This window comes from Pseudophryne corroboree, chromosome 6, assembly GCF_028390025.1.
Source record: "Pseudophryne corroboree isolate aPseCor3 chromosome 6, aPseCor3.hap2, whole genome shotgun sequence".
In the NCBI taxonomy this organism is placed as follows: Eukaryota; Metazoa; Chordata; class Amphibia; order Anura; family Myobatrachidae; genus Pseudophryne; species Pseudophryne corroboree.
In genome coordinates, this window is record NC_086449.1 from 71,295,010 (window position 1) to 71,322,917 (window position 27,908).

The 27,908-nt window shown below is 48.3% G+C and overlaps 1 protein-coding gene across 3 annotated transcripts in view; it reads left to right on the forward strand.

Moving 5' to 3' along the window:
- Positions 1-4,699: 4,699 nt before the first annotated feature.
- The window catches only part of IL27RA (interleukin 27 receptor subunit alpha), a 55,584-nt gene continuing 32,375 nt past the window's right edge, over positions 4,700-27,908 (forward strand). The window contains exons 1-9 of one of the 3 annotated variants that reach the window (XM_063931126.1): positions 4,700-4,910; positions 11,391-11,472; positions 13,002-13,110; positions 14,548-14,708; positions 15,799-15,941; positions 17,616-17,772; positions 24,846-24,913; positions 25,237-25,426; positions 25,986-26,165. In XM_063931126.1, coding sequence (XP_063787196.1) covers positions 11,397-11,472; positions 13,002-13,110; positions 14,548-14,708; positions 15,799-15,941; positions 17,616-17,772; positions 24,846-24,913; positions 25,237-25,426; positions 25,986-26,165 — 1,084 coding nt within the window. In that variant the 5' untranslated portion in view covers positions 4,700-4,910; positions 11,391-11,396. The remainder of the gene's footprint in view (positions 4,911-11,390; positions 11,473-13,001; positions 13,111-14,547; positions 14,709-15,798; positions 15,942-17,615; positions 17,773-24,845; positions 24,914-25,236; positions 25,427-25,985; positions 26,166-27,908) is intronic. The other 2 variants (XM_063931127.1, XM_063931125.1) reach the window with 2 other exon arrangements.

A 27,908-nucleotide genomic window follows, 5' to 3' on the forward strand; every position in this document is an offset into this window, starting at 1 on the left:
TTTGCCTCCTTACAGGGACCTGTAAGAGAAGAAGACGTTCGCAGTGCGGAACTGGCAGTGAGTAGCATCTGTGTACGTTTGTCCCTTTGTCTGTCCCCGAGCGCCGGAATAGGGGTTTGCTAACAGACGTGAGAACCCCTTCATCACACTACGCGCGAGAGTGCGAGTGTGTGAATTCTGGGTGGCTGAGGCTTTGTGCCAGTGATGACCTTTCACCCAATCGGTGAAGGTCGCCGTCACCCCTGGGGTATCCCCTTTTCCGGTGGAAGAAGGGTTGATACCCCCCCTTAAGGTAGTCTATTTTCTCCTCAGCTCGTTTGTCCGTCAGCTCCGAGAGGGAATCGCCGTGTCCGGATCCGACTGAAGATTTCCAGGTCTGTTGAAGGTTCCGGTACCTGAAGGTGAGAGAGTGCAGCGCCTGGTGAGTAGCGAAACTACACGTGCACGGCAGCAGGCTCCACACCGCACCGCCACCCCTCTCACATTTTGGCGTAGTCGGCAGGATCAAGGATACAGGATCACGGACACGATGTGGAACGCCCCCAAGTAGACCTCCCTGCGGACGGCTCCGGAACAGACCCATCCCCGGACGTGTGCGGACCAGTGCGACTGGGTGACGGTGTCTGGGGCAGACCTCCTGAAGATGGTGCAGCGGTCGGTCCAGCGAGGAAAGGAAGAGCGCCGGGAGAAGGGGCGCAAGAAGGCCGCTGTGACGCCCTGCAAGAAATGTCGGCAAATGGGACACTTTGCCGACGAATGTACTTGGCGAGAGACATCCCCAAAGAAGGTGGTCCAGGAAGCGGACCGAAGACGTCAGAAGGGCCAAGTGAAGAAAGAGTTCTGGTGTTTGCTCTGCGGAAACTACGGGCATGAGCATAACAGTTGTCACTGGGATGAAGAGTGGAGCCAAGACGAGGTTGATTTCCAGTGTGAAAGCTGTGGAGATCCCCGACATAGACTCCCAGAGTGTCCATGGACGGAAGGCAGGACGGACTACAAGGCCACAATGAAGCAGCTGACGGAGTCTCATCAACAACTTCGGAACCGGGTGGCTGTAGAGCCCGTGTGTGCGCTCTGCGAGGCTAGGGGACATGAGCTTCCCGATTGTCCATGGAATGAAGACCGGATGATTGCGGGTGGTCGTGCACAGCTCTGTCCCAAGAAAGCGACCCCAGTAAGGAAGAATCCTTTCCCGCATAAGGCGGAGGTGGACGACTGTGAGGTGAAGAGACCACGATGCGAGGAAAAGCGTGAAGGCCCAGTGACGGGGTCATCCGGAATCTCCCCGCTTTGGAACTGTCCACGACCAGGAGTGTGAAACAGGTGTGTCCTGGGTACCTAGAGATGCCAGCGGAAGCGAAGGAGTACGCTGAGGAAGTAGAGATTCCAGCGAAAGCGAAGGAGTACGCTGAGGAAGTAGAGATGCCAGCGGAAGCGAAGGAGTACGCTGAGGAAGTAGAGATGCCAGCGGAAGTGAAGGAGTACGCTGAGGAAGTAGAAATGCCAGCGGAAGAGAAGGAGTACGCTGAGGAAGTACAGATGCCAGCGGAAGGGACTAAGTACGCTGAGGAGGAAAATAATCCCCTAGTCCAGGTATCGTTGGAGGAGGACTCGGACAACGGTGAGATGTCCGCCGACGAATCCCTCCAAGAGCAGATGGAGGACGACTCGGGCATCGGGAGTGCCGACAAGTGTGACTGGCAGGATCGGGTGGAATCGTCCTCCCAGTTGATTGCCCTCCATGAAGAGGAGGAGATAGTCCTGGGGCAAGAATACCCGCCGGAAGTGCCGAGTTGGATGGACGTACGGGGAGAGGATCGTGATGCTGTGGGAGGACCCGTTCCAGAGGAAGACATGGGACCTTTGGAGATGCCCCACGAGGAAATGCGACAGATGGTGGTTGTTGCCCGGGAGGAAACGGATGCCCTGGAAGATTCCGCTGTTGGGTGGTGGTCGGTACCACACCCTGAAGACAGGGACGATGCCCCAGACGATATGGAAGGCCAAGAGTGGGTGACTGTTGTCCCCGTGGAGGAAGAGTCCCCTTGGGGGCCCACGTCGAGCGACCGTGAGGAGATGCCACTTTCCCAGAGGATCCACCGATGGAGGTCAGGAGGAACGAAGAGGAGGAATCCGGAACTGGTGGAGGAAGGATGTGGGGCCACAGTCTGTCCGGGCTGGGCCCTCGAATACAACCTCGCCGGAGGGACCTTGGAATCCCCTGACCCGCGGACGATGGACATCGTGAGGAACTTTGTAGGGACTACAAAGGAAAAAAGGGGGGGGGAAATGTAGAGATGTGCCCTGTGTCCCAGGGCACAGCAGAGGTGCAGTCCCTGGCTGTGGACAGCGCTGGGGCAGCTTGTCTGTCCCCAGAGCTGGGTGTGCAGCAGCGGCGGGTGTCTGGTGCAGGGATCGGATGTTTCCCTGCACCAGACTGTCGGCGGCGACGGGCAGCGGCGCGGCGGCATTTTAAACTAGGGCCAATCTGGCCGCCAATTAAAAGCGCCGCCCGCGGGATTTGAAATCCGGCGCTGTCCGCGAGCCAAACGTGGCTCGCGGGCGCTGGCCAATCGGAGACAGGCGCGGTGAGCCAATCGGCGCTCGACGCATCATAGGCCCCACCCCCGGCGTCTGACGTCAGATGCCGGGCGGGAGCCGAACAGAGAAGAAGCCGCTCCGAAGAGCGGTGAAGATCCGGGCGGCGCGAGGAAGAAGAGGACGTCGCGGTGGAAGGTCCTGAGGCCGCGGAAGAGGCGAGAAGACGACCGGCTCCTGAGAGAAGATGTCCAGCGGCAGCTGGACTCGGAGAGGCGACGTCGGCGCCGCTGGCCAGGATGGGCCAGCGGCAGAAGAGTGAAGGGGAGCGCCGGAGAGGCCACCAGGGGTGGGAAGGAAGAGAGCTGACGAAGCTCCCCCCTGGTGCCTCTCCCACCGGGTCAGGTAGGCCCTTCTCAGGTGCCCCTGTACCCTCTCTCTCCTCCCTAGACCACCGGGTGTTCGGGCATTAGGCCCGTGGGCACTTATAGTCGGGCCTCGGCCCGTGGCGCAAGTTAGGCGGGCACTAGGCCCGTGGGCAAGATCAGGCACTAGGCCTGTGGAGCATTAGAGGGCATTAGGCCCTAGTTCATTTTGGCTTAGGGTTATAAGGTGACCCAGGGCAGTAGGCCCAGGTCACCCAACGGGCGACAAGTTAGGCGGGCGCTAGGCCCGAGGGATAAAGTCAGGCCTCTGGCCTGTGCGGAAATAGGGGGCAGTAGGCCCAGTCAATAAGTTGCCCTACCCAAAGGTGGATAAAGGTGGCACTGGGCACTAGGCCCAGTCCACCCCAAGGTGTTTAGGTAGGCAGGCCCGCTCGGCCTGGTCCCCTGGAAAGACAGAGTATGGGAGGTGGGTGAGCTGTGCGGCCCCCACTACCTGGTGTTCTGATTCAGGTACTAAAAGGGACAGCACTGTGGTAGTTGCTTGCACTGTCTATTGTGATGTATGTTGTTACCGTGCAGGGCAAAGTGTAAGCTTGTTAAGTCTGTGTTTAGTTTTGTTGCACCACACCCACAGAGCTAGTTTGAGGGCTCTGCCATTGTAGTTAGTATAGGGGTGTTACACTAGGTTGGAGTTAGGCCCTGCACGGCTGTTTGTTTGTTTGTTTGCCTCCTTACAGGGACCTGTAAGAGAAGAAGACGTTCGCAGTGCGGAACTGACGGTGAGTAGCATCTGTGTACGTTTGTCCCTTTGTCTGTCCCCGAGCGTCGGAATAGGGGTTTGCTCATGGACGTGAGAACCCCTTCTTCACACTACGCGCGAGAGTGCGAGTGTGTGACTTCTGGGTGGCTGAGGCTTTGTGCCAGTGATGACCTTTCACCCAACCGGTGAAGGTTGCCGTCACCCCTGGGGTATCCCCTTTTCCGGTGGAAGAAGGGTTGATACCCCCCTTAAGGTAGTCTATTTTCTCCTCAGCTCGTTCGTCCGTCAGCTCCGAGAGGGAATCGCCGTGTCCGGATCCGACTGAAGATTTCCAGGTCCGTTGAAGCTTCTGGTACCTGAAGATGAGAGAGTGCGGCGCCTGGTGAGTAGCGAAACTACACCTGCACGGCAGCAGGCTCCACACCGCACCGCCACCCCTCTCACATTTTCGATATTATACTTATAATATCTGGGGGGGGGGGGGGAGAGTTGACATTATGGAATTTGCTTTTTTGAGGTGTTTATTTCTTGTTCTTCCTAACAGTCTTTACGTGCATTCTACTGCTATTATTATTATTTTTAGTGATATTGTGCTGATGTACGTTGCATGGAGACCTCTGCGCACGTCACTTCTTCTGTGTTTTCTATGTATCTCTGTCGTCTCGCAAATAAACTTTATTTTAAAAAAAAAAAAAATCAAAAGAATTACATCCGGCACAGAACAAGAGAATCAGTACAGTGTATTTCACAATGACTAAACATTTGTATGTTACTATAGCCATGCTTCTTGTACAGCACAGTACAGCCATCCATAGAGCGTAATACAGATGTATCAGGCTGACAAATATGTGTGTGTGTGTATAGTGCAGGGACAGGGAGGGTGAATGCAGAGTGAGGAGGAGTGCAGGAGGGTGGGGAGCTAGGACTAGTGTAGAGAGTGGAGCATATGAGGGGTGTAGGAAGGGTAGGTGGTGAGTAGAGGAGGAGTGCAGGGAGGGGAGCTGTGTGAGTCTGAGAGAGACTGACAGAGACATAGAGGCAAAGGCAGGGTGCACAGAGAGAGAGAGAGAGAGAGACAGACAGAGACATAGGGAGAGGGGAGGGTGCAGAGAGAGTGTAATAACGGAAAAGGAAAAAGGAAGTGACAGAGAGGCAGAAGAGGCTGGGGGTGCCTGTAGCCTGCGTGCTGCTTGGAAAGATGCACCGAGTACAGTCCCCAGTTACAGGTGAGCGGGTTAAACTCCTGTGTGGCAGGGAGGAGGTATACAGGGGTTACACAGGTATATAGTTGTTACACAGTTATACATAGTTGTTACATCGTGTAATGGGCGTTATACAGAGGTCACACAGAGTTATACAGAGATTACACACAGTTATACAGAAGTTACATGGTGTGATGCGAGGTATACAGAGGTCACACAGAGAGTTATACAGAGGTTACATAGTGTGATTGGAGTTATACAGGAGTTACACTGGGAATTATACATGAGTCACATGGTGTTATGGGAGTTATACAGGTTATACAGGGGTAATTACTGTACATGGTGTAATGGGAGTCATAGTTACATAATGTGATGGGAGGTTATACAGGAGTTACATAGTCTGATTGGGGTTATACAGGGGATACATTAAGTAATGGGAGTTATACAGACGTTATATGATGTGAGGGAAGTTATACAGATGTTACATGTTGTGATGAGAGTTATACAGAGGTTGCATGGTGTGCTGGGAGTTATACAGGGGTTACATATGGTGATGGGAGGTATACAGGGGTACATAGTGTATTGGAGTTATACAGGGGATACATGATGAGATGGGAGTTATACAGACGTTATATGGTGACGGTGTGATGGGCATTATACTTAGGTTACACAGGGAGTTAAATAGGGATTACTTAGTGTGATGCAAGTTATACTGGGGTTACATAGGGTGACGGGAGGTATACAGGGGTTATATTGTGTGATAGGAGGTATACAGGGGTTATATTGTGTGATAGGAGGTATACAGGGGTTACATAGGGTGACGGGAGGTATACAGGGGTTATATTGTGTGATAGGAGGTATACAGGGGTTATATTGTGTGATAGGAGGTATACAGGGGTTATATTGTGTGATAGGAGGTATACTGGGGTTACATAGGGTGACGGGAGGTATACAGGGGTTATATTGTGTGATAGGAGGTATACAGGGGTTATATTGTGTGATGGGAGTTATACATGTGGGAGTTATACAAGGATTACATAGTGTGATGAGAGGTATACAGAGGTTACATGGTGTAATGGGAGTTATACAGAAGGGGTTGGGATTGAGATACCGGCGGTTGGCATGATGGCGGTCAGAATACCGATGTTAGAATCCCTCACAATGGCCCACTAACCCTAACCCTCCCTTCTAGCAGCCTAAACCTAAACCTCTTCTCCCCCCCCCGCAGCCTAACCCTAACCCTTTCCGGGGGTGCCCAAACCTAAACCCCCCTCCCCGCACTCTAAACCTAACCCCCCTGCCCACAGCCTTACCCCAACCCTCCCCTCGCAGCCTAAACCTAACCCCTCTGCCCGCAGCCTAATGCCAACCCTCCCCCGCAGCCTAAACCTAACCCTCCTCACCGCAGCCTAACCCCAACCCTCCCCCCGCAGCCTAAACCTAACCCCTTTGCCCGCAACCTAATGCCAACCCTCCCCCCGCAGCCTCAACTTGACTCCCCTGCCCCGCAGCCTAATGCCAACCCTCCCCCCCAGCCTAAACCAAGCCCCCCTGCCCGTAGCCTAATGCCAACCCTTCCCCCGCAGCCTAAGCCTAACCCCCACTCCCCGCAGCCTAACCCCAACCCTCCCCCCAAAGCCTTAACCTAACCCCCCTGCCCCGCAGCCTAACCCCAACCCTCCCCCCACAACCTAAACCTAACCTTCCTCACCGCAGCCTAACCCCAAACCTCCCCCCGCAGCCTAAACCTAACCCCTTTGCCCGCAACCTAATGCCAACCCTCCCCCCGCAACCTTAACCTAACCCCCTGCCCCGCAGCCTAATGCCAACCCTCCCCCCCAGCCTAAACCTAGCCCCCCTGCCCGTAGCCTAACCCCAACCCTCCCCCCGCAGCCTTAACCTAACCCCCCTGCCCCGCAGCCTAACCCCAACCCTCCCCCTGCAGCCTAAACCTAACCACCCTCCCCGCAGCCTAACCCCAACCCTCCCCCCGCAGCCTAAACCTAACCCCTTTGCCCGCAACCTAATGCCAACCCTCCCCCCGCAGCCTTAACCTAACCCCCCTGCCCGACAGCCTAATGCCAACCCTCCCCCCCAGCCTAAACCTAACCCCCCCCCCTCCCCTTGTGGCTTACCAAGTCCTGGAACACGCTCGATCGGGCTATCGGTGGTCGGGATGCCAGCATCAGGCTGGTGGTCCTATTTAGGATGCTGGTTTGGCATTCAGAGTATTACCAGGATTCCAGCATCGGAATTTCGACTGCCGGGAATCGGATCATGACTGAATCCCATACAGAAGGTATATGGTGTGATGGGAGATATACGGAGGTTATACAGGGAGTTATATAGGGCTTACATAGTGTGATGGGAGGTATACAGGGGTTACATAGCATGATAGGAGTTATATGGAAGTTATAAGGTGTGATGGAGTTATGCAGAGGTTACACGGGGAGATATACAGGATTTACATGGTGTGATGGACTTATACAGAGGTTACATGGGGAGTTATACAGGGGTTACATGTTGTGATGCTCATTGTCAAGGGTTGTTTCATGCTGCTGCTAGGCTGCTCCCTCCACCCCCACATTTTCAGCCATTTTGGGAGGGACATTTTCACAGTATTCTATGTGGCCAGCCAGACCACATATAACACTGCACACAATGGCCACAGGCAGCGCGCCGTGCGATTGCACGGCTGGCCCAGCCCTAGAAACGGCACTGGTGATACAGTTTTCTCTGGAAGCTGTAAGCCAGCTGCCCAATGAGTTCAGTTCTCTCCTAAGCTTGTAAACTGGCCATACAGTGAGTTCAGCTCTCTCTTATACCCTTTTCAGACAGAAACGCCTGAAATTTCCTCCTTGTACCCGGCAGTCTCTCCACCCCCAACCTCCTGCTATAGAGAGGATACACAGGGAGTTATACAGAGGTTATATAGGAATGCGTAAGATTTGTCGGCGGCCGGGATGCTGGCAGTCACATGACCGACCACAGCATACCGACACTGAAAATTATGACGTTGGAGGGGGTATTTCAATCCACCCCAACCTACCGTCCCCTACCCTGAGGGGGGGAGGGATGGGGGGGTTTGGGCGGCTAGGGCTAAACTTTCCCCCTAGTGCCTAAGGTCACACAGGGAGTTATACAGGGGTTATATGGTGTGATGGAGTTATACAGAGGTTACACAGGGAGTTATATAGGGGTTATATGGTGTGATGGAGTTATACAGAGGTTACACAGGGAGTTATACAGAGGTTACATGGTGTGATGGAGTTATACAGAGGTTACACAGGGAGTTATACAGAGGTTACATGGTGTGATGGAGTTATACAGAGGTTACACAGGGAGTTATACAGGGGTTATATGGTGTGATGGAGTTATACAGAGGTTACACAGGGAGTTATATAGGGGTTATATGGTGTGATGGAGTTATACAGAGGTTACACAGGGAGTTATACAGAGGTTACATGGTGTGATGGAGTTATACAGAGGTTACACAGGGAGTTATACAGAGGTTACATGGTGTGATGGAGTTATACAGAGGTTACACAGGGAGTTATATAGGGGTTACATGGTGTGATGGAGTTATACAGAGGTTACACAGGGAGTTATACAGAGGTCACATGGTGTGATGGAGTTATACAGAGGTTACACAGGGAGTTATATAGGGGTTATATGGTGTGATGGAGTTATACAGAGGTTACACAGGGAGTTATACAGAGGTTACATGGTGTGATGGAGTTATACAGAGGTTACACAGGGAGTTATACAGAGGTTACATGGTGTGATGGAGTTATACAGAGGTTACACAGGGAGTTATACAGGGGTTATATGGTGTGATGGAGTTATACAGAGGTTACACAGGGAGTTATATAGGGGTTATATGGTGTGATGGAGTTATACAGAGGTTACACAGGGAGTTATACAGGGGTTATATGGTGTGATGGAGTTATACAGAGGTTACACAGGGAGTTATATAGGGGTTATATGGTGTGATGGAGTTATACAGAGGTTACACAGGGAGTTATACAGAGGTTACATGGTGTGATGGAGTTATACTGAGGTTACACAGGGAGTTATACAGAGGTTACATGGTGTGATGGAGTTATACAGAGGTTACACAGGGAGTTATACAGAGGTTACATGGTGTGATGGAGTTATACAGAGGTTACACAGGGAGTTATATAGGGGTTATATGGTGTGATGGAGTTATACAGAGGTTACACAGGGAGTTATACAGAGGTTACATGGTGTGATGGAGTTATACAGAGGTTACACAGGGAGTTATACAGATGTTACATGGTGTGATGGAGTTATACAGAGGTTACACAGGGAGTTATACAGAGGTTACATGGTGTGATGGAGTTATACAGAGGTTACACAGGGAGTTATACAGAGGTTACATGGTGTGATGGAGTTATACAGAGGTTACACAGGGAGTTATATAGGGGTTATATGGTGTGATGGAGTTATACAGAGGTTACACAGGGAGTTATATAGGGGTTACATGGTGTGATGGAGTTATACAGAGGTTACACAGGGAGTTATACAGAGGTTACATGGTGTGATGGAGTTATATAGAGGTTACACAGGGAGTTATACAGAGGTTACATGGTGTGATGGAGTTATACAGAGGTTACACAGGGAGTTATACAGGGGTTATATGGTGTGACAGAGTTATACAGAGGTTACACAGGGAGTTATACAGGGGCTATATGGTGTGATGGAGTTATATAGAGGTTACACAGGGAGTTATACGGGGGTTATATGGTGTGATGGAGTTATACAGAGGTTACACAGGGAGTTATACAGAGGTTACATGGTGTGATGGAGTTATACAGAGGTTACACAGGGAGTTATATAGGGGTTATATGGTGTGATGGAGTTATACAGAGGTTACACAGGGAGTTATACAGAGGTTACATGGTGTGATGGAGTTATACAGAGGTTACACAGGGAGTTATACAGAGGTTACATGGTGTGATGGAGTTATACAGAGGTTACACAGGGAGTTATATAGGGGTTATATGGTGTGATGGAGTTATACAGAGGTTACACAGGGAGTTATATAGGGGTTACATGGTGTGATGGAGTTATACAGAGGTTACACAGGGAGTTATACAGAGGTTACATGGTGTGATGGAGTTATATAGAGGTTACACAGGGAGTTATACAGAGGTTACATGGTGTGATGGAGTTATACAGAGGTTACACAGGGAGTTATACAGGGGTTATATGGTGTGACGGAGTTATACAGAGGTTACACAGGGAGTTATACAGGGGCTATATGGTGTGATGGAGTTATATAGAGGTTACACAGGGAGTTATACGGGGGTTATATGGTGTGATGGAGTTATACAGAGGTTACACAGGGAGTTATACAGAGGTTACATGGTGTGATGGAGTTATACAGAGGTTACACAGGGAGTTATATAGGGGTTATATGGTGTGATGGAGTTATACAGAGGTTACACAGGGAGTTATACAGAGGTTACATGGTGTGATGGAGTTATACAGAGGTTACACAGGGAGTTATACAGATGTTACATGGTGTGATGGAGTTATACAGAGGTTACACAGGGAGTTATACAGAGGTTACATGGTGTGATGGAGTTATACAGAGGTTACACAGGGAGTTATACAGAGGTTACATGGTGTGATGGAGTTATACAGAGGTTACACAGGGAGTTATATAGGGGTTATATGGTGTGATGGAGTTATACAGAGGTTACACAGGGAGTTATATAGGGGTTACATGGTGTGATGGAGTTATACAGAGGTTACACAGGGAGTTATACAGAGGTTACATGGTGTGATGGAGTTATATAGAGGTTACACAGGGAGTTATATAGGGGTTATATGGTGTGATGGAGTTATACAGAGGTTACACAGGGAGTTATATAGGGGTTACATGGTGTGATGGAGTTATACAGAGGTTACACAGGGAGTTATACAGAGGTTACAAGGTGTGATGGAGTTATACAGAGGTTACACAGGGAGTTATACGGGGGTTATATGGTGTGATGGAGTTATACAGAGGTTACACAGGGAGTTATACAGAGGTTACATGGTGTGATGGAGTTATACAGAGGTTACACAGGGAGTTATACAGGGGTTATATGGTGTGACGGAGTTATACAGAGGTTACACAGGGAGTTATACAGGGGCTATATGGTGTGATGGAGTTATATAGAGGTTACACAGGGAGTTATACGGGGGTTATATGGTGTGATGGAGTTATACAGAGGTTACATGGTGTGATGGAGTTATACAGGGATTAGAATGTGTGATAGTAGTCATAAATAGGTGCATTTACATATTTAACGGGTAATTCAGAACTGCTCCAATAATAAATTCCTTGGGAAATGTTGGTGTTTCTTAGCACTGGTGGCGCAACGGTTTTGTCCTGTATTCTTATTCCTAGTCAGTGATCATGTAATAAATAATACGAGTAGTTATCCGTGGAATATCAGGTATCTAATCATTCCTCCCCCCTCTCTGATATAGGGTGGGATGTCTGACAGTTTCTGGATTAGACCAATTGCTGGAGGGATCTTCATTCTGATTATCAGCGTCTGCTATTCTAATGGTGAGAAACCAGTCTTGTATAACTCTATCTGCATCGCTGCCTGTTCTCTACCACTGTCTAATGCTTTGCTTCCTTTTTCTTCTGCATGCCTTGGCAAATGTGTGGTAACAATAAGCTCATTATGCTGATAATTACCTTTCTCTGCATACACTATTATTCTCTATGACTCAATGCACAGTACAACTCCTTGGATCTTGTGTGAAACTCTCAGTGTGCCTGTCTCCTGTGGGAGGAACACTGCGGCTTCTCCTGTTCAGGGTCTTAGGGAGACATGTACTAAGCAGTGATAAAAGTGGAGAAGTGAGCCAGTGGAGAAGTTGCCCATGACAACCAATCAGCACTGATGTAACATTTATAATTTGCATACTATAAAAGTATACAGAGCGGCTGATTGGTTGCCATGGGCAACTTCTCCACTGGCTCACTTCTTCACTTTTATCACTGCTTAGTACATGTCCCCCACAGTTGCACATTATTTGGGAAACTATGCATTATAGGCCTGGGAACTCCCATTATAACCTAACGTTATTACCATTAGTATTATACTCCCTAGAGAGGGGGAATTGCCGTGTTTTGCTTTTAGTCTTTATGTAAACGTTTATCCTCTTTTGTGGTTAAATGTTATGAGATTATCTACGCTCATTGAGTTTATAGGTCAGATGGAGAAGTGAGAGATGAAGCGTGGGCACCTTGGGTGGTGGGGTGAGAGCATTGAAACGGAGCAAGGTAAACAAGGCATGTCTGCTTCGCTGTTTGGTTTCATATAAAACTCTGAGACATTCTGTGGTCGGAGTGTGACATACACTGTGGGAACTGGGAGAACTACGGTTCAGAGAGTTCTACAGGCCAGGCAGAGCTGATTTCTGTGCACTGGATTGTGGATTTGTGGTTGTATATATTTGACTCATTCCTTATCTCCAGACATGGATTTATACCTATTTGTACAAATTCCAGATCTCTTTTCTCTTTCATGGAGATCTCCGAATTATTATTTTTGTAACATGACATGAGTATATTCAATACAGTAAGATGGCACTATAAACAAGATCATTTACAGTGTCATCATGGCAGATTACAGATGGCCACCGGTTGTCACAATTGGGTTTATGTATTAAGCAGTGAAGAGTGAAGAAGCTGCCCGTAGCAACTAAACAGCTTTGAGGTAGCATTGATTAAGTTTCAAGATTCTAAAAAATAGAATTACCCAAAGTGACCTTTGAACCCTGGCTCACTCATCCCAACGTGCCTCTCGCTTGCCACTCTGACCCCACTTAATGTAAAATGAGCCCACGTGCCCTCAGAGGATGTGACATGACTTCCTCACGTACCTCAAAAAATATGTCCCTGGTCCTAATAAATGACAAGAGGACAACTGTAGAGCGAAGACACAATGCCAAACAAAGGTTCATTCAGTGCATGGGAAGATTTGTGGATGCAACTAGGATGTATTTTCCTATTGGACGAAGTCTTCTTTTTGGCGGCCCAAGTCTGGGCCTTGTGACATTTGTCTTTTGTTTTGCTTGGTACAGACTTTGCCGACCTCTGTTCATTCTGCTGCATCATACAAGGCAAGATAGAAGATCTGAATTGCACGTGGAGAAGTGCACAGCGCACCGCCTCGCTACAGAGCCTCACCAAGTAAGGATTGCACACACACGATGAACACGCGTGATGCATTTGCATACATGCCCCGGAGCCTTCTAGAATTAATAGCTGAGACAAAATATAGCAAGTCCCAAGTCATCACAGGCAACAGCCTAGTTTGTCCCTCCAGGCCTGTATTAGATATGGCTTACACCCCCAGTACTGCTAGCCACAGAGGAAGGAGGAGACTCCTCTTGTTGTAAGCCATGATGCTCCTCAGTGTGTGCAGGAGGAAGCGCGTCCAGGGATCGGCCTATTTGAGTGCGCTATAAGGTTTCAGGTGTCTCCTGGTGTGTTCCAGCTTCTAATGGTGCCTATAGTGCTACCCTACTATATTTCTCTCTTACATTGGCTGCAGGGGCTCGGTGACACACATCACTTCCTCCTGCAGTCTTTATGTGAGGAGTGTGGGAGCAGCATCTGGCAGTGGGACCCTAATAGGTGCAGTGGAGGGAGAGGGGCACCCTGTCTCTTCCATATCACCAGCTTATTCCTGTTGGACCCCATGCTCCCCACAGCTGCAGGAGGAAGCTCATGGTGATATGTGTTACCGTGCTCCCCCTGCAGTAACTATAAGAGAGAAGCGGTGATGTGAGATGTAGGCAGGGCAGTAGAGAACCAGGCTGGGCCCAGGTAATTTTCAGGGGGCGTGTCCTAATAACAGGAGGCGTTGCCATGCACCCTTAGAAAAAAATACTGATAAAATTGTATTCTAAGCGCCTCCCTAGGCACACTGCAGCCGAGCACACAGCAGTGTGTGCTGGGCTGAGGAGAGCTGCAGCTGCCAGGCAAGGAAGATGGGGCCCAGGGCCGCCACTGAGCCCGGGTAATTAGTACCCTCTCCCCCCCTCTAGACACCACTGGATGTAGGCAGCCATAGTATGCAGTGGTGCTGAGAGGGGGTGGGGGGAGGGTACAAATTACCTGGGCCCAAGACTCATGGAGGAGCCCAGTGAGGGCCTGGTGGGGGCCCCGTGCCCCATCCACCTTACCTGGCAGCAGAAGCTGCAGCTCTTCTCCTCAACCCAACACATGTTGCTGTGTGCTGGGCTGCAGTGTGGCCATGGACGCGCTCAAAATACCATTTTTTCAGTATTGTTTTCTAAGGGTACATGACCACGCCTTCTGTGATGAGGCCACACCCCCTGAAAAGTACGTGGGCCCAGCCAGACTCTATACTGCCCTGCAAGTATGGGGCATTGTGCCACCTGAGACAGGTTCTTCAATAATGTTATTCAGCGATCGGATAATATTAGTTGAAGTTTTTGATATTTCTGTGTTAACTAAAGCAAATGTTGCTGAATTTTGTATGAAATCTGCTACGGGTGCCCCTACTGTACCCTCTAGTAAGTTTATATGTAAGCAGGCTTTGCTTAGCCATTACACTGCGTCCCATCTGTGGATTTAAGACGACTCTGTGTCTTCCTTTAGTCCTAAGGATCCCCCTCGTCATTTCACCCTGCAGCCCGGTCAGAAGTGGCTGCTGCTTCCCAGGGAGAACCTGACTTATTCCCACCGGTATCATCTGAGAGTATCAGGAGGAGACAAAGAGGAGGCCTTGATCTTCACCTACAGTCATGATGGAGAGAATGGTAAGGAGGCACGGAGGGCCAGGCAGCCTCTTAGAGTCACAGGGCGGGATGTACTATCACTGATCGAGGGTAGCCGGTCATCGCAATGATGCTAATCGCATATGTACTAACATATGCGATTAGTATCGCAAAAAGCGATGCCAGGGGTGTCCTGCGATCAGTGATGGTCCTCAGGAGAGGGTTTGAGGCGGCTTCCTTCACCTCCCAGCCCCGGGAGGTGACATGTGCAGGGAGTCCCTGTGATCCTCCTTCTCCCCCCTGCAACCGGAAGGAGACAAGGCTGTGCTGCGGGGGAGAAGGAAGAGGGGGGCTGGGGGGAGATAGGTCGTCGTGAGCAGCGCAGGTCGGCGGTGGGATGCGGCGGCGGTAAGAAGCCCATAGTCATCTATAGAGTATCGTCATCAAAAGATGTCGATACCCCCGGCGGTGTAAACACGGCGGTGGGGTCTTAGTACACATGAAAATGCGGTAAAAACCACCGAAAACGGGGGTTTTACCGCATTTTCATTTTAGTGCATCCCGCCCACAAAGAGATAAATTGTGGGCGGGATGCACTAAAATGAAAATACAGTACTGCTTGGGCACAGCGGACACAAGGTGGAAATGTATTAAGCAGTGAAGAAGTTGCTCATAGCAACAAATCAATATCTTGCTATCATTTTATAGACTGTACTTGATAAATGCTACCTCGAATCTGATTGGCTGCTACAGGCAACTCCTCTACAGGTCCACTTCTCAACTGTTTACACGACTTGATGCATTTCCCCATATATTTTATGAACTCATTAACTTTACATTTTGACTTGTACTATACTAAACCCCTCCTCCCGTCTCCCTAAAATGCCTGATCACCCTTGAACATGGGAAATTCAGATGGACAATGCCGACCGCGTTTGCCATTGTTTCACAGTATTTTGCACCTACTGTGATTGTTACAATTTCACTCATGCTGCCATAACCGGTTATTCCACAAATATTGCATAAAAATGACACTGTGGCCACTCAAAACATTACCGCCACTTCACCTCTGCATCTGTCGTGTTTGTATAATGGAAATGACGTGACTAATGAGGCACCTCCTTTCTGGCAGTGTTTATTAGACCACCCGCCCTTAATTCATCTGTCTCGGAAGATATGACGGTGGAAGTGTTTTGGGAAAACCCAGCGGACTCTCCACACCCTCTGCTGGTGGAGCTGAGATATCGCATACTGGGAGATAGCAGTTGGACTCTGGTGAGTATGTGAGCCGTAGAGTCATAAGGAAGTTTTGATATTTAGGCCCAGATTTATCAAGCCTTGGAGAGTGGTAAATAGCATGGAGATAACGTACCATCCAATTAGCTCCTAACTGTCATTTTTCAAACACAGCCTATAACATGGCAGTTAGGAGCTGGTTGGTTGGTACTTTATCACCGTGCTATTTATCACTCTCCAAGGCTTGATAAATCTGGGCCGTATATTGGGCCCATCAATGCAGAAGGAATTTGTTGCATCACCTTAGCTACAATATAGGGCTACCTCCAGTGTCTGTGGGTTGCTAGTGACCCCACTGGGTGGTCCAGATCAAGCTCAGTGGCTGGAGAGTGTAGGATTCAGTTTTAGGTTTTGGGGGCAGCAAGATTAGTATTATTTACTAGCCAGTAGATTAAGTCTTTTCTTACTAGCCGCCAGATCAGAGGCTGTTTTATATACTAACCACCTGACTCTATTATAGTGGATCATGTTATATTATAGTCTGTCCAGCAGTTATGGCTTTTGTATAATAGCCAGTAGCTCAGCTCTGAGATGTGCTTTGTGTATTATACCACTTTCATACCTAAAATGCAGGGACTTACCCGGGAATACGGTCCCGGGATCATGCAGTGATATTCCCGGGTAAGGCGCCTTCACACCGCAGTCAGCAGCCTGGCATATTGCCGGGTTGCTGACGTCAGCGGTGACGCAGCGGGGGCGGCAAATGGAGATCACATGATCTCCAAGCACCGCCCGTACATAGAGAGTGAACGGGAGCCGGGTCACATCGACTCGTATCCCGTTCACACCGCACATAAACACGGGTTATGCGTGTTCATGTGCCAAAAACCCGTATTCAGAGGTGCTGGTGTGAAAGGGGTAGTAGCCAGTATATATTGGGCTGTTCAGTGAACTCACCACACGACCAGAGCCTACTTTTTATACTAGCCGCATATTGGGCTGTGACACAATACTTGTTATTAATTCATTTCATATTAAGCATAGGAGTGATACTCCCCTAAACCAAAGATTATTTATTCATAATACCTTTTTTAAGGGATAATGTCAAACATTGCGCAATGCTTTTAATGTGATAGCCGTATTACTGACACCTGACAAAGGGTCCACAGAGTAGCCGTGATGACTGGAGATTAAAAGGACGCTAATTGTAACAATTATCTATATCTCACAAAGGAATGTATGTACTACAAATGCTTTATGTTATTCCTATAGCATTAGGGATTTATCTACCACAACTCGGTGTTACAGATATGCCTGCCAGTGTTATAATTTATTACCTTTGTGGCAGGACAGTGCCCCCAGTGATGTCATATCCCCCCCCCCCCCCTCCCCCAGTGGTGTCACACATATCCCTTGCTGCTAGGCCGGGCCCCCAAAGCATTATACTGTGGGACAATGAGCACGGGTCAGTTTATTTGACAGGAGAGCTCTAGGCAGAGGTGATAAGATTTGGGGGTAATGGAAGGAAGCAATGGAACTGCACTGAATGGTAAGATCCATAATCAATAAAATATAGAAAGAATAATATTAACCTATATCCCTGAAGTATTATGATGAGGCTAAGTATGGAGGGGTAATATGCTTAAACCACAAATGTTGATTATATTCAGCATCATGTTACAGTCCAAATTAAACTCTCTTATCTACGCACAGGCTAATGAGAGTGACCTGGAAGTGAACGCATATTCGCTAGATGACCCAGAGCCATATACCAAATATGAATTCCAGATCCGCTACCTGCCAGATGAGCAGCAAAAAAACAGAGGCAGTCTGTGGAGTGAAAGTTACGTTCTCACCACTCCGGAAGACGGTAAGCGAGGTCGGGTTGGTTTTCCTGGAGACAACGCGTTTTGCTTTTTACCCCCTAAAACATCATCACCTCTTTAGCTCTGTAATCTATCACAACCTCTTACATTTCTCCCTCCAGTCCATGACCTAATCTTTTGTATCATTTTTTTTGTGTTGTTCTATCTCATTAACAACTTTGTGTTCTCCTCTATTTCTTTTAACAGCTTTTCTCTTACGTCCTAGAGTATACTGGGGTCCACATTAGTACCATGGGGTATAGACGGGTCCACTAGGAGCCATGGGCACTTTAAGAAATTGATAGTGTGGGCTGGCTTCTCCCTCTATGCCCCTCCTACCAGACTCAGTTTAGAAAATGTGCCCGGAGGAGCCGGTCATGCTTGGGAAGCTCCTGAAGAGTTTTCTGCATTTATTTTCTTTTTTATTGTTTTCAGGCAGGTCTGGCTGGCACCAGACTGCCTGCTTCGTGGGACTTAGAGGGGAGGAACGGCCCCGTTAGGGAGGGGGGAACGGTCTCGTTCCCCGCTGACAGGACACTGAGCTCCTGAGGGTCCTATTCGCAAGCCCCACCACGGCGAGCGTACAGACCCGCAGCACGCCGCCACACCTAACAGAGCCAGAAGTCAGAAGAGTGGTGAGTAGGTGGCCGGCGTCCCGGTTAGCGGGTTGCCGGCTGTAATGGTGGCACAAGGGTAGGAGCGCAGCGCTAACATGCAGGCTGCGCTACAGGCTTCAGAGACACTGTAGTGACCACTGTGAGGGGCGAGCTGAAGCCACTAATGATACCCACACTGGCAGCATATCTACAGGGGTTTTAACCCACTGTAGAACAGAATAATTACCTCAGCCAGTATAATAAACCCGGGAAGACCGCTTGCCATTAAGGGGGCGGGGCTTCACTCTGAGCGGATCCAGCAGCTCACCAGCGCCATTTTCCCTCTGCAGCTATACACAGGCAGATTGAGAGGGAAGCGCAGCTCCTCCACAAGGACTCCAGAACACCTCAGCGGTACCAGGTGGTCATAGCAGGGGGGGAGCAATATTTGGTGTACTAAGCCCTATTAAGGGTACTGTGTGTTCTTTCACATGTACTGTGTCAAAGGAGTGTGTATCATGCACAGCAGAGTGTTTTATTCAATTTGGGGGATCACTGTCGTGTACTCAGGATAGTACACATTCTCAGGCTAGTGGATCTGAACCAGTATGGTTAGATTCATTAAAAGGGATGATTTCAAATATTTCAAATAAATTATTCTAGAATGAGAAGGAGATGCAATACTTAAGGCAATCTGTTGATGACCTGTTGAATAGAGATTCAGTGGTCATTCCAGCGTTTCAGACCCCTGCCATTTGTCCACAGAAGCGTACTCTGGCCCAAATCATGCAGGCTGATAACGATGATGACAGGGAATACAGACCATGATAGAAGCTATTAGAGAGGTCCTGCAAATCCCTGATAAGGTATCAGAGGATGAGGAGGAATCTTATTTTAATGTGAAAAGAAAACCTCAGCTACTTTTCCTAAGGAATTATATTCCCTATTTGAAACAACTTGGGTAAATCCTGACAAGAAGTTTCAGGTCCCAAAACGGTTACTCACATCCTTCCCGTTTCCTCAGGATGATAGGAAAAAATGGGAAAATAAGATAGTGTTACCTGTTCCTGGGGCAGCTTCCTTGAAAGATTGAGACCACTCTCAATTCGCTGCGGGGGTGGCCCAGAGACCCACTATAGCGTGTGCATGGATCTCTAGGGCCATTGCAAAATGGTCAGGTAATCTAATTGACGGGTTAGATTCTTTATCCAGGGGGGAGATAATTATACTCCTACAACATATACAGGATTCTGCTAACTTTATGGTGGAGGCCATAAAAGAAATTGGTTTACTCAATGCACGCACGACTGCCATGGCAGTGTCAGCACGCAGGGGCTTGTGGCTATGCCAGTGGACTGCGGACGCGGATTCCAGGAAATGCGTGGAAAGCCTACCTTTCACAGGTGAAGCCTTTTTGGAGATGAACTGGATACGTGGATATCCAAGGCTACGGCGGGTAAGTCTACATACCTTCCTTCCGCAGCTCCCCCGGCTAGACAATCCTACACTGCTCCAACTCTGCAGTCCTTTCGAACAGCAAAGTTTAAAAACAAAACCAAAGGTTCTTCTACGGCCTTCAAAGGCAATTGAGGTAAACCCAGAAAATCAGCAACTGCAGGTTCACAGGAACAGAACCCCGGTTCTGCTGAATCTAAGCCTTCAGCAGGACGGTGATCAGCACTGCCTGGAAGACAGGCAGGTGGGAGCTCATTTGAGATTCTTCAGTCACATATGGGCAACGTCATGCCAGGATCCCTGGGTCAAAGATCTTATAGCCCAGGACTACAGACTGAAGTTTCAGGAACTCCCACCTCACAGATTCTTCAAATCAGACTTAATAGCTTCTCAAGAAGCAAGTATGACTTTACAGGAAGCAATTCAAAAACTGGTACAGACTCAGGTCATTGTTCCAGTTCCACTTCAGTTGCAAAACCAGGGTTATTATTCCAACCTGTTTGTAGTTCCCGAAACCGGATGGTTCGGTAAGGCCCATTTTAAATCTGAAGTCGTTGAACCCATACTTATGGGTGTTCAAGTTCAAGATGGAGTCTCTGAGAGCGGTGATCTCAGGTCTGGAAGAGTGGGAATTCTTGGTGTCTCTGGATATCAAGGATGCGTACCTTCATATTCCGATTTGGCCGCCTCATCAGGTTTATCTAAGGTTTGCCTTACAGGACTGTCACTACCAGTTCCAGGCCCTGCTATTTGGCCTCTCTACAGCACCGAGGGTGTTCAACAAGGCAATGGCAGAAATTATGTTTCTCCTCCGCAAACAGGGAGTGAACATAATACCGTACCTGGATGATCTGCTGATAAAAGCACCATCCAGGGAGAGGTTGTTAGTCAACATTGCCCTCTCAACCAGACTACTCCAGGATCACGGGTGGATTCTGAACCTACCAAAATCTCATCTGGAACCAACACGGAGGCTTCCGTTCCTGGGGATGATACTGGATACGGAGGCACAGAAGGTATTCCTTTAGTTGGAAAAGGCATCGGTGATCCAGTCGATGGTGCCAGATGTTCTAAAGACAAACCCGGATATCGGTGCATCTATGCATTCGCCTACTGGGAAAGATGGTAGCCACTTACGAAGTGCTGCAATACGGAAGGTTTCATGCAAGGCCCTTCCAGCTGAATCTGTTGGACAAATGGTCCGGATCACATCTTCACATGCACCAGAGGATCCAAGAAAAAAGAAAAGTACAAAATAGCACAAGGGAGTTCTTCAATTTTAAATTATTTGTCTTACCTTTAACCCAGAAAACCACGCTTGGAGTTACATACAAATAGCACTTGAATTGTGTTTAAATATCCATTATTGGAGCTCCAACATTTCTTCATCTACATATATGTGGACGGTATAAATATACTATGTAGTATTAAGGACAGACGTATTGCAGTGGTGATTATCAGTGTGTTCCATTGCTCTTGTATATTGTTATTTTATTACATTTCATCCATTTTATCAACTAGAAATTTATGTGTTTAAATAAATTGTCTTAGACAAATAATTTTAAATTGAAGTGCTCCCTTGTGCTATTTTGTACTTTACTTTTTTCTTGTGCCATAGTGAGTACTGCAGAGTACTCATATGGGAGCTGCTTGAACAAAAATTGTTACTATTAAGTGACCAACTAATTATTAATTGATTTAGTGCACCTGATTTTGTAACCATTATATTAGTATAATTGTTATCTATACACCAGAGGATCCGTCTGTCGCCAAAAGCCAGGATTTCTCTTCTGTGGTGGCTTCCGACTTCTCACCTGACCGAGGGCCAAAGGTTCGGGATTCAAAATTGGATTCTGCTAACCGCAGACGCAAGCCTCAGAGGTTGTGAAGCGGTCACCTAGGGGGAACAGTTCCAAGGAAAATGGTCAAGTCAGGAAGCCATTCTTCCAATCAACATTCTGGGACTAAGGGCCATATACAACGTCCTGCTACAGGCATCGCATCTTCTTCAAGATCAAGCCATTCAGGTACAGTCAGACAATGTGACGGCAGTAACGTACATTAACCGACAAGGTGGAACGAAGAGCAGAGCAGCAATGTCAGAGGTAACAAGGATTCTTCTCTGGGCAGAACGACACGCTGTGGCGTTGCCCGCGATCTTCATTCTGGGAGTAGACAACTGGGAAGCAGACTTCCTCAGCAGACACAACCTCCACCCAGGAGAGTGGGTCTTCACCAGGAGGTGTTCCGGGGCTTGACACGTCGGTGGGGAATACCACAAATTGACATGATGGCCTCTCGTCTCAACAAGAAGCTCAAGCGGTATTATTCCAGGTCGAGGGACCTACAAGCAGTGGCGGTGGACGCTCTGGTGACTCCATGGGTCTACCAGATGGGGTACGTGTTTCCACCACTCCCATTGATCCCAAAGATTCTCAAAAGAATAAAAAGGGAAAAGATTCAAGCAATTCTCATTGCTCCGGACTGGCCAAGAAGGGCCTGGTATGTGGATCTACTGGAGATGCTCCTAGAGGACCCGTGGCGTCTACCTCTTCGCGAGGACCTTCTCCAACAGGGGCCGTTCATCTATCAAGACTTAACATGGCTACGTTTGACGGCATGGAGGTTTTGCATCAAATTTTAGACCGGAAACGGATCTCGGATAGGGTTATTCCAACCTTGATCCAAGCTAGAAAGGGAGTAACGTCTAAACATTACCACCGTATTTGGAAAAAATACGTCTCTTGGTGCGAGTACAGGAAATTTCCTGCGGTGGATTTTCAACAGGGACGTTTTCTTCTTTTCCTGCAGTCAGGTGTGGATGTGGGCCTACGTTTGAGCTCCATAAAAGTCCAGATTTCGGCCTTATCCATTTTCTTCCAGAAACAATTGGCTTCTCTCCCTGAGGTTCAGACATTTTTGAGGGGTTTCTGCACATCCAACTGCCCTTTGTGCCTCCTACGGCACCTTGGGATTTCAACGTGGTGTTGCAGTTCCTGCAATCAGAATGGTTTGAGCCTTTCCAGGACGTTGACGTCAAGTTTTTTACGTGGAAGGCCGTCACGCTGTTGGCCTTGGCTTCTGCGAGGCGTGTGTCGGAGCTGGGGGTGTTGTCTCACAAATGCCCCTATTTGATTCTTCATGAGGATAGGGCTGAACTCAGAACTCGTCAGCAATTTCTTCCTAAAGTGGTGTCTGAGTTTCATATCAACTAAGCTATTGTGTCGGTGGTTACCGACACCTCTGTTACTTCAAAGTCCTTGGATGTTGTGAGGGCTTTGAAGATCTATGTGAAGTGGACAGCTCATCACAGGAAATCTGACTCACTGTTTGTTCTCTATGATCCCAATAAAAATAAAATTGGGTTTTTTGCTTCAAAGCAGACAGTTGCACGCTGGATCAGGTTTACTATCCAGCATGCTTATTCCACGGCAGGTTTTCTGTTTCAAAAATCTGTACAGGCCCACTCTACTAGGTCGGTGGGTTCTTCCTGGGTGGCTGCCCGGGGTGTCTCGGCTTTACAGCTCTGTCGAGTAGCTACTTGGTCAGGTTCGAACACGTTTGCTAAGTTCTACAAGTTTGATACTTTGGCCTCTGAGGACCTTCAGATTGGTCATTCAGTTCTGCAGGAACCTCAGCACTCTCCCACCCGGTTTGGGAGCTTTGGTACATCCCCACTGTACTAATGTGGACCCCAGTATCCTCTTGCACGTAAGAGAAAATAGGATTTTAATTACCTACTGGTAAATCCTTTTCTCGTAGTTCGTAGAGGATACTGGACGCCCGCCTGGTGCTTCATTTCTTCCTGCACTGTTACTTGTTAAGTATTGTTGGTTCAGCAGTTGCTGTTCCTGGTTTAAAGTTTGGTTAGCTTGGCTTTCCTCTAGTTTGTGTGTGCTGGTTCGGAATCTCATCACTTTCCTTTTATATCCTTCTATCAAAGTATGTCTGTCTCCTTGGGCACAGTTTCCTAGACTGAGTCGTGGTAGGAGGGGCATAGAGGGAGGAGCCAGCCCACACTATCAATTTCTTAAAGTGCCCATGGCTCCTAGTGGACCCGTCTATACCGCATGGAACTAATGTGGACCCCAGTATATTTTTGTGTTCTCTCTATCTTATGACCTCATCTTGTGTTGTGCTCTCTATCTCATTGTCTCCTCTTGTGTTTTCTTCTCTATCTCATCACCTCCTCTTGTGTTCTCTTCTCTATCGTATCACCTCCTCTTGTGTTCTCCTTTCTATCTCATCACCTTCTGTTGTGTTATCCTATCCCATTAACTCTTGTGTTCTCCATTTTCGTTAACAGCTTTTATTGTTTTCCTCTCTATATCATCACCTCCTCCTGGGTTCTCCTCTCTATCTCATCACCTTCTCTTGTGTTGTCCTATCCTATCCTATCCCATTAACTCTTGTGTTCTCATTTTTTCTATAACAGCTTTTCGTGTTCTCTTCTCTATCTCAACAACTCCTCTTGTGTTCTCCTCTTAATCTCATCACCTCATCCTGTGTTCTTCTCTGAATCTCATCACCACCTCTTTTGTGCACCTCTCTATCTCATCACCTCTTCTTGTGTTCTCTCAATCTCAAAATCACCTCTTGGGTTCTCCTCTCTATCTCACCGACACCTTTTGTGTACTCTTCTCTATCTCAATCACATCCTCTTGTGTTCTCCTTTGTCAAATGACCTCCTCTTGTGTCCTCTTCTCTATCTCCATCACCACCTTTTGTGTTCTCTTCCCTTTCTCAATCACTTCCTCTTGTGCTCTCCCCTCCATCTCAATCACCTCCTCTTGTGTTCTCCACTCTATCTTAATCACCACCTCTTGTGTTCTCTTCCCTTTCTCAATCACTTCATCTTGTGCTCTCCTCTCCATCTCAATCACCTCCTCTTGTGTTCTCCTCTCTATCTCAATCACCACCTCTTGTGTTCTGCTCTCTATTCTATAATAACTTATTCATACTCCTTTCTATACATATTCTATTCCAATCACATTTCTATAATTACATCACACTTGTCTTTCATTTAGTTCCTACTGGGACCCTGGACGTGTGGAGAAGTTTGGAGAAGTGGCCTCTCCTACTGATAATGTGGAAGGTAAGGGCACCTAATGTCTGTATGATGGTGATAACAGTGTTTGTGGTGGTGGCTACTGCATCAGGTCAATATGTACAATATAGAGCAAACATATCTGCATTAAATATTCATGGAAAATAAAGAAGCTGGAAATACCACATGTACAGTATATGTAGAGGAAAGGTGCTCTCTACTTGAGAGGTTAGAACTGCCTATGTGAGATAGTATGTGAGATATGAGATAGTATGGGTGATAATGTCACGCTGTTATATGACTATTCCTTATAAGAATGATCTTTCTTTCTCTCTCTCTCTCTCTCTCTCTCTCTCTCTCTCTCTCTGCAGCCTTTGAGCCCTCAGTCTGCTAGAGGTGAAATCCTAAATTACCACGTGGTGTTTAGTGGGACAGAGTCCAAAATCACCGAAGCCCTATGTTGTAGCATGATCATGCCTGCCCAGACCACACATGTGTGCGTCAGTGCCAGGAACTCAAAGGGTCTTGGAAACGGCACTTGTCTCACCCCGCTTTGTTCAGGTAATTTATAGTCTGAGATACGTGATGCCTGCTCAACTCCACCTGCAGAAATACATTTTGGGCATAATATGGTAATTGGTATATGCACTAAGGCCCAGATCTATAATAACTGTCGGTTGGGTTCTGAAGGGACTGCACTTGAGTTGCTGTCTGCTTTGACTCTCCAGCTTAAGATTTGCATTCAGCTGATTCAGAGTTGCTGGCCTGTTGCGCCTGGCATGTGGAACCCACGCACAGACAAGTCTTTCCCTAGACTTCCATGTACCAACATCAGCTTAGCCCCTGTACCAGGTGAACCATCAGCAAGGTGAAGACTTCATCTCTGCAGCTCCTGACAGATGTTCCCAGCCATCCATTTACTCTGTCTTTCTTTTTGCATGATTGCAGCTCCACCTGGAAATGTAAAAATGTAACTTTAAAGTCCAAACTGCTACTAGTTTAGGCTTAACTTTAATGTACCTGGAATCTGTTGCCAAAAAAGTAACATCTGAACCCTATAATGTCTTATTCTCATGCTAACCTGAGTTCACTTGATTACCCTTATATATACAAATTGCAGGGATATCTCTGTTTGGTGGTAGAGCCTGGGGAGACGCATCAGGGAGAATCAATGTCTGGTGGGAAGAACCACTATCCCCCAGACTCCCTTTGAGTTACCTGGTGGAGTGGAGAGAAGATGGGAACAAACAGCTTAACTGGACCAGAAGCCAGACGGCCAACCAGACATTAATCCTTCCAGGTGAGACACAGGTGAGAGCCTAACGCCAACCCTAAGCGATTGACGAGGGCCTGATACTCCCACAGTAGGAGGAACATGAGAAGAAGATGATAAGGACAGATGATAACATAATATCCCTTAGAAGTGAATGGCAGAGGTTTAATAGTCTCATGTGAGGGACAAGTGAGAGACCAACACTCCCAGGCAAATGATAAGTAAAAGGCTAAAGACTGTATTAGGTGAATGGTGATAGATGTGGTAGCAGGATAGGGACAAAGTTGAGGGACATGTGAGCACTTTACACCATACTTGCCTACCTGACCCTCTCCATGAGGGAAAAATGCTCTGTTCCTGGACTTTCCTGGTAATGTATGATTGCCATCACCTGTGGTGAGCTAGTTAATTGATAAGAAAGGTGTTTCACCACAGGTGTTGGCAATCATATATTACCAGGAAAGTCCAGGAGCAGAGCATTTTCTCCCTCATGGAGAGGGACAGGTAGGCAAGTATGCTTTACACTACTAGGTAATAGTCCTAAGTGGAAAGCAAAGTTCTAATACTTGCAATTGGGAATACAATACTTCCAGGTGAGGGACAGGTGAGAAACGTACACTTCCAGGTGACTAAACAACAGAAGAAAATAATAAAGAGCACAGAGTACTAAATTGTGACACACAGGTGTGAGCCTAATTCTCAGTGTGGAGTGATAGATGAGGCCATTACACTCTCAGATGAGGAACAGGTGTGACCTTAACTCTCACTGGGGAGGGACAGGTGAGGCTATTACACTCTCAGATGATGGACAGGTATGAGCCTCTCAGTGGGGAGGGATAGGTGAGCCCATTACGCTTTCAGATGAGGGACAGGTGAAAGTTTGATGCTCTCTGCTGATAGACAGATTATGCCATTACACTCCCAGGTGAGGGACAGATTAGAGCCTTACACAATCAGGTGAGGGACAGGTTACAGCCTTAGGGGCCCTACTCACTGGCCGACCCGCCGCCGAGCTGCCCGACGGCGGATACGGCCGACGAGCGACCCGGCGGCGGGGGGCAGTGACGGGGGGAGTGAAGTTTCTTCACTCCCCCCGTCACGCGGCTGCATTGAAGTGCAGGCAAATATGGACGAGATCGTCCATATTGGCCTGCATGCACAGCCGTCGGGAGACCAGCGATGAACGAGCGCGGGGACACTCCCAGGTGAGGGACAGGATAGAGCCTTACACTCCCAGGTGAGGGACAGGTGGTATCTTTACACTCCCAGGTGAGGGACAAGTTAGAGCCTTACACTCCCAGGTGAGGTACAGGTTAGAGATTACACTCGCCAGTGAGGGACAAGTTAGAGCGTTACACTCCCAGGTGTGGTACAGATTAGAGATTACACTCGCCAGTGAGGGGCAGGTTAGAGCCATAGACTTCCAGGTGAGGGAAAGGTTAGAGTCTTACACTCCCAGGTGAGGGGCATGTTAGAGCCTTACACTCCCAGGTGAGGGACAGGTTAGACCCTTACACTTCCAGGTGAGGGACAGGTTAGAGCCTTACAGTCCCAGGTGAGGCGCATGTTAGAGCCTTATACTCCCAAATGAGGGATAGGTTAGACCCTTACACTCCCAGGTGAGGGACAAGTTACAGCGCTTACACTCCCAGGTGAGGGACAAGTTACAGCTCTTACACTCCCAGGTGAGGGACAGGTTAGAGCCTTACACATACCTCCCAACATGACCCTCTCCAGGAGGGACAGAATGCCATACACTCCCAGGTGAGG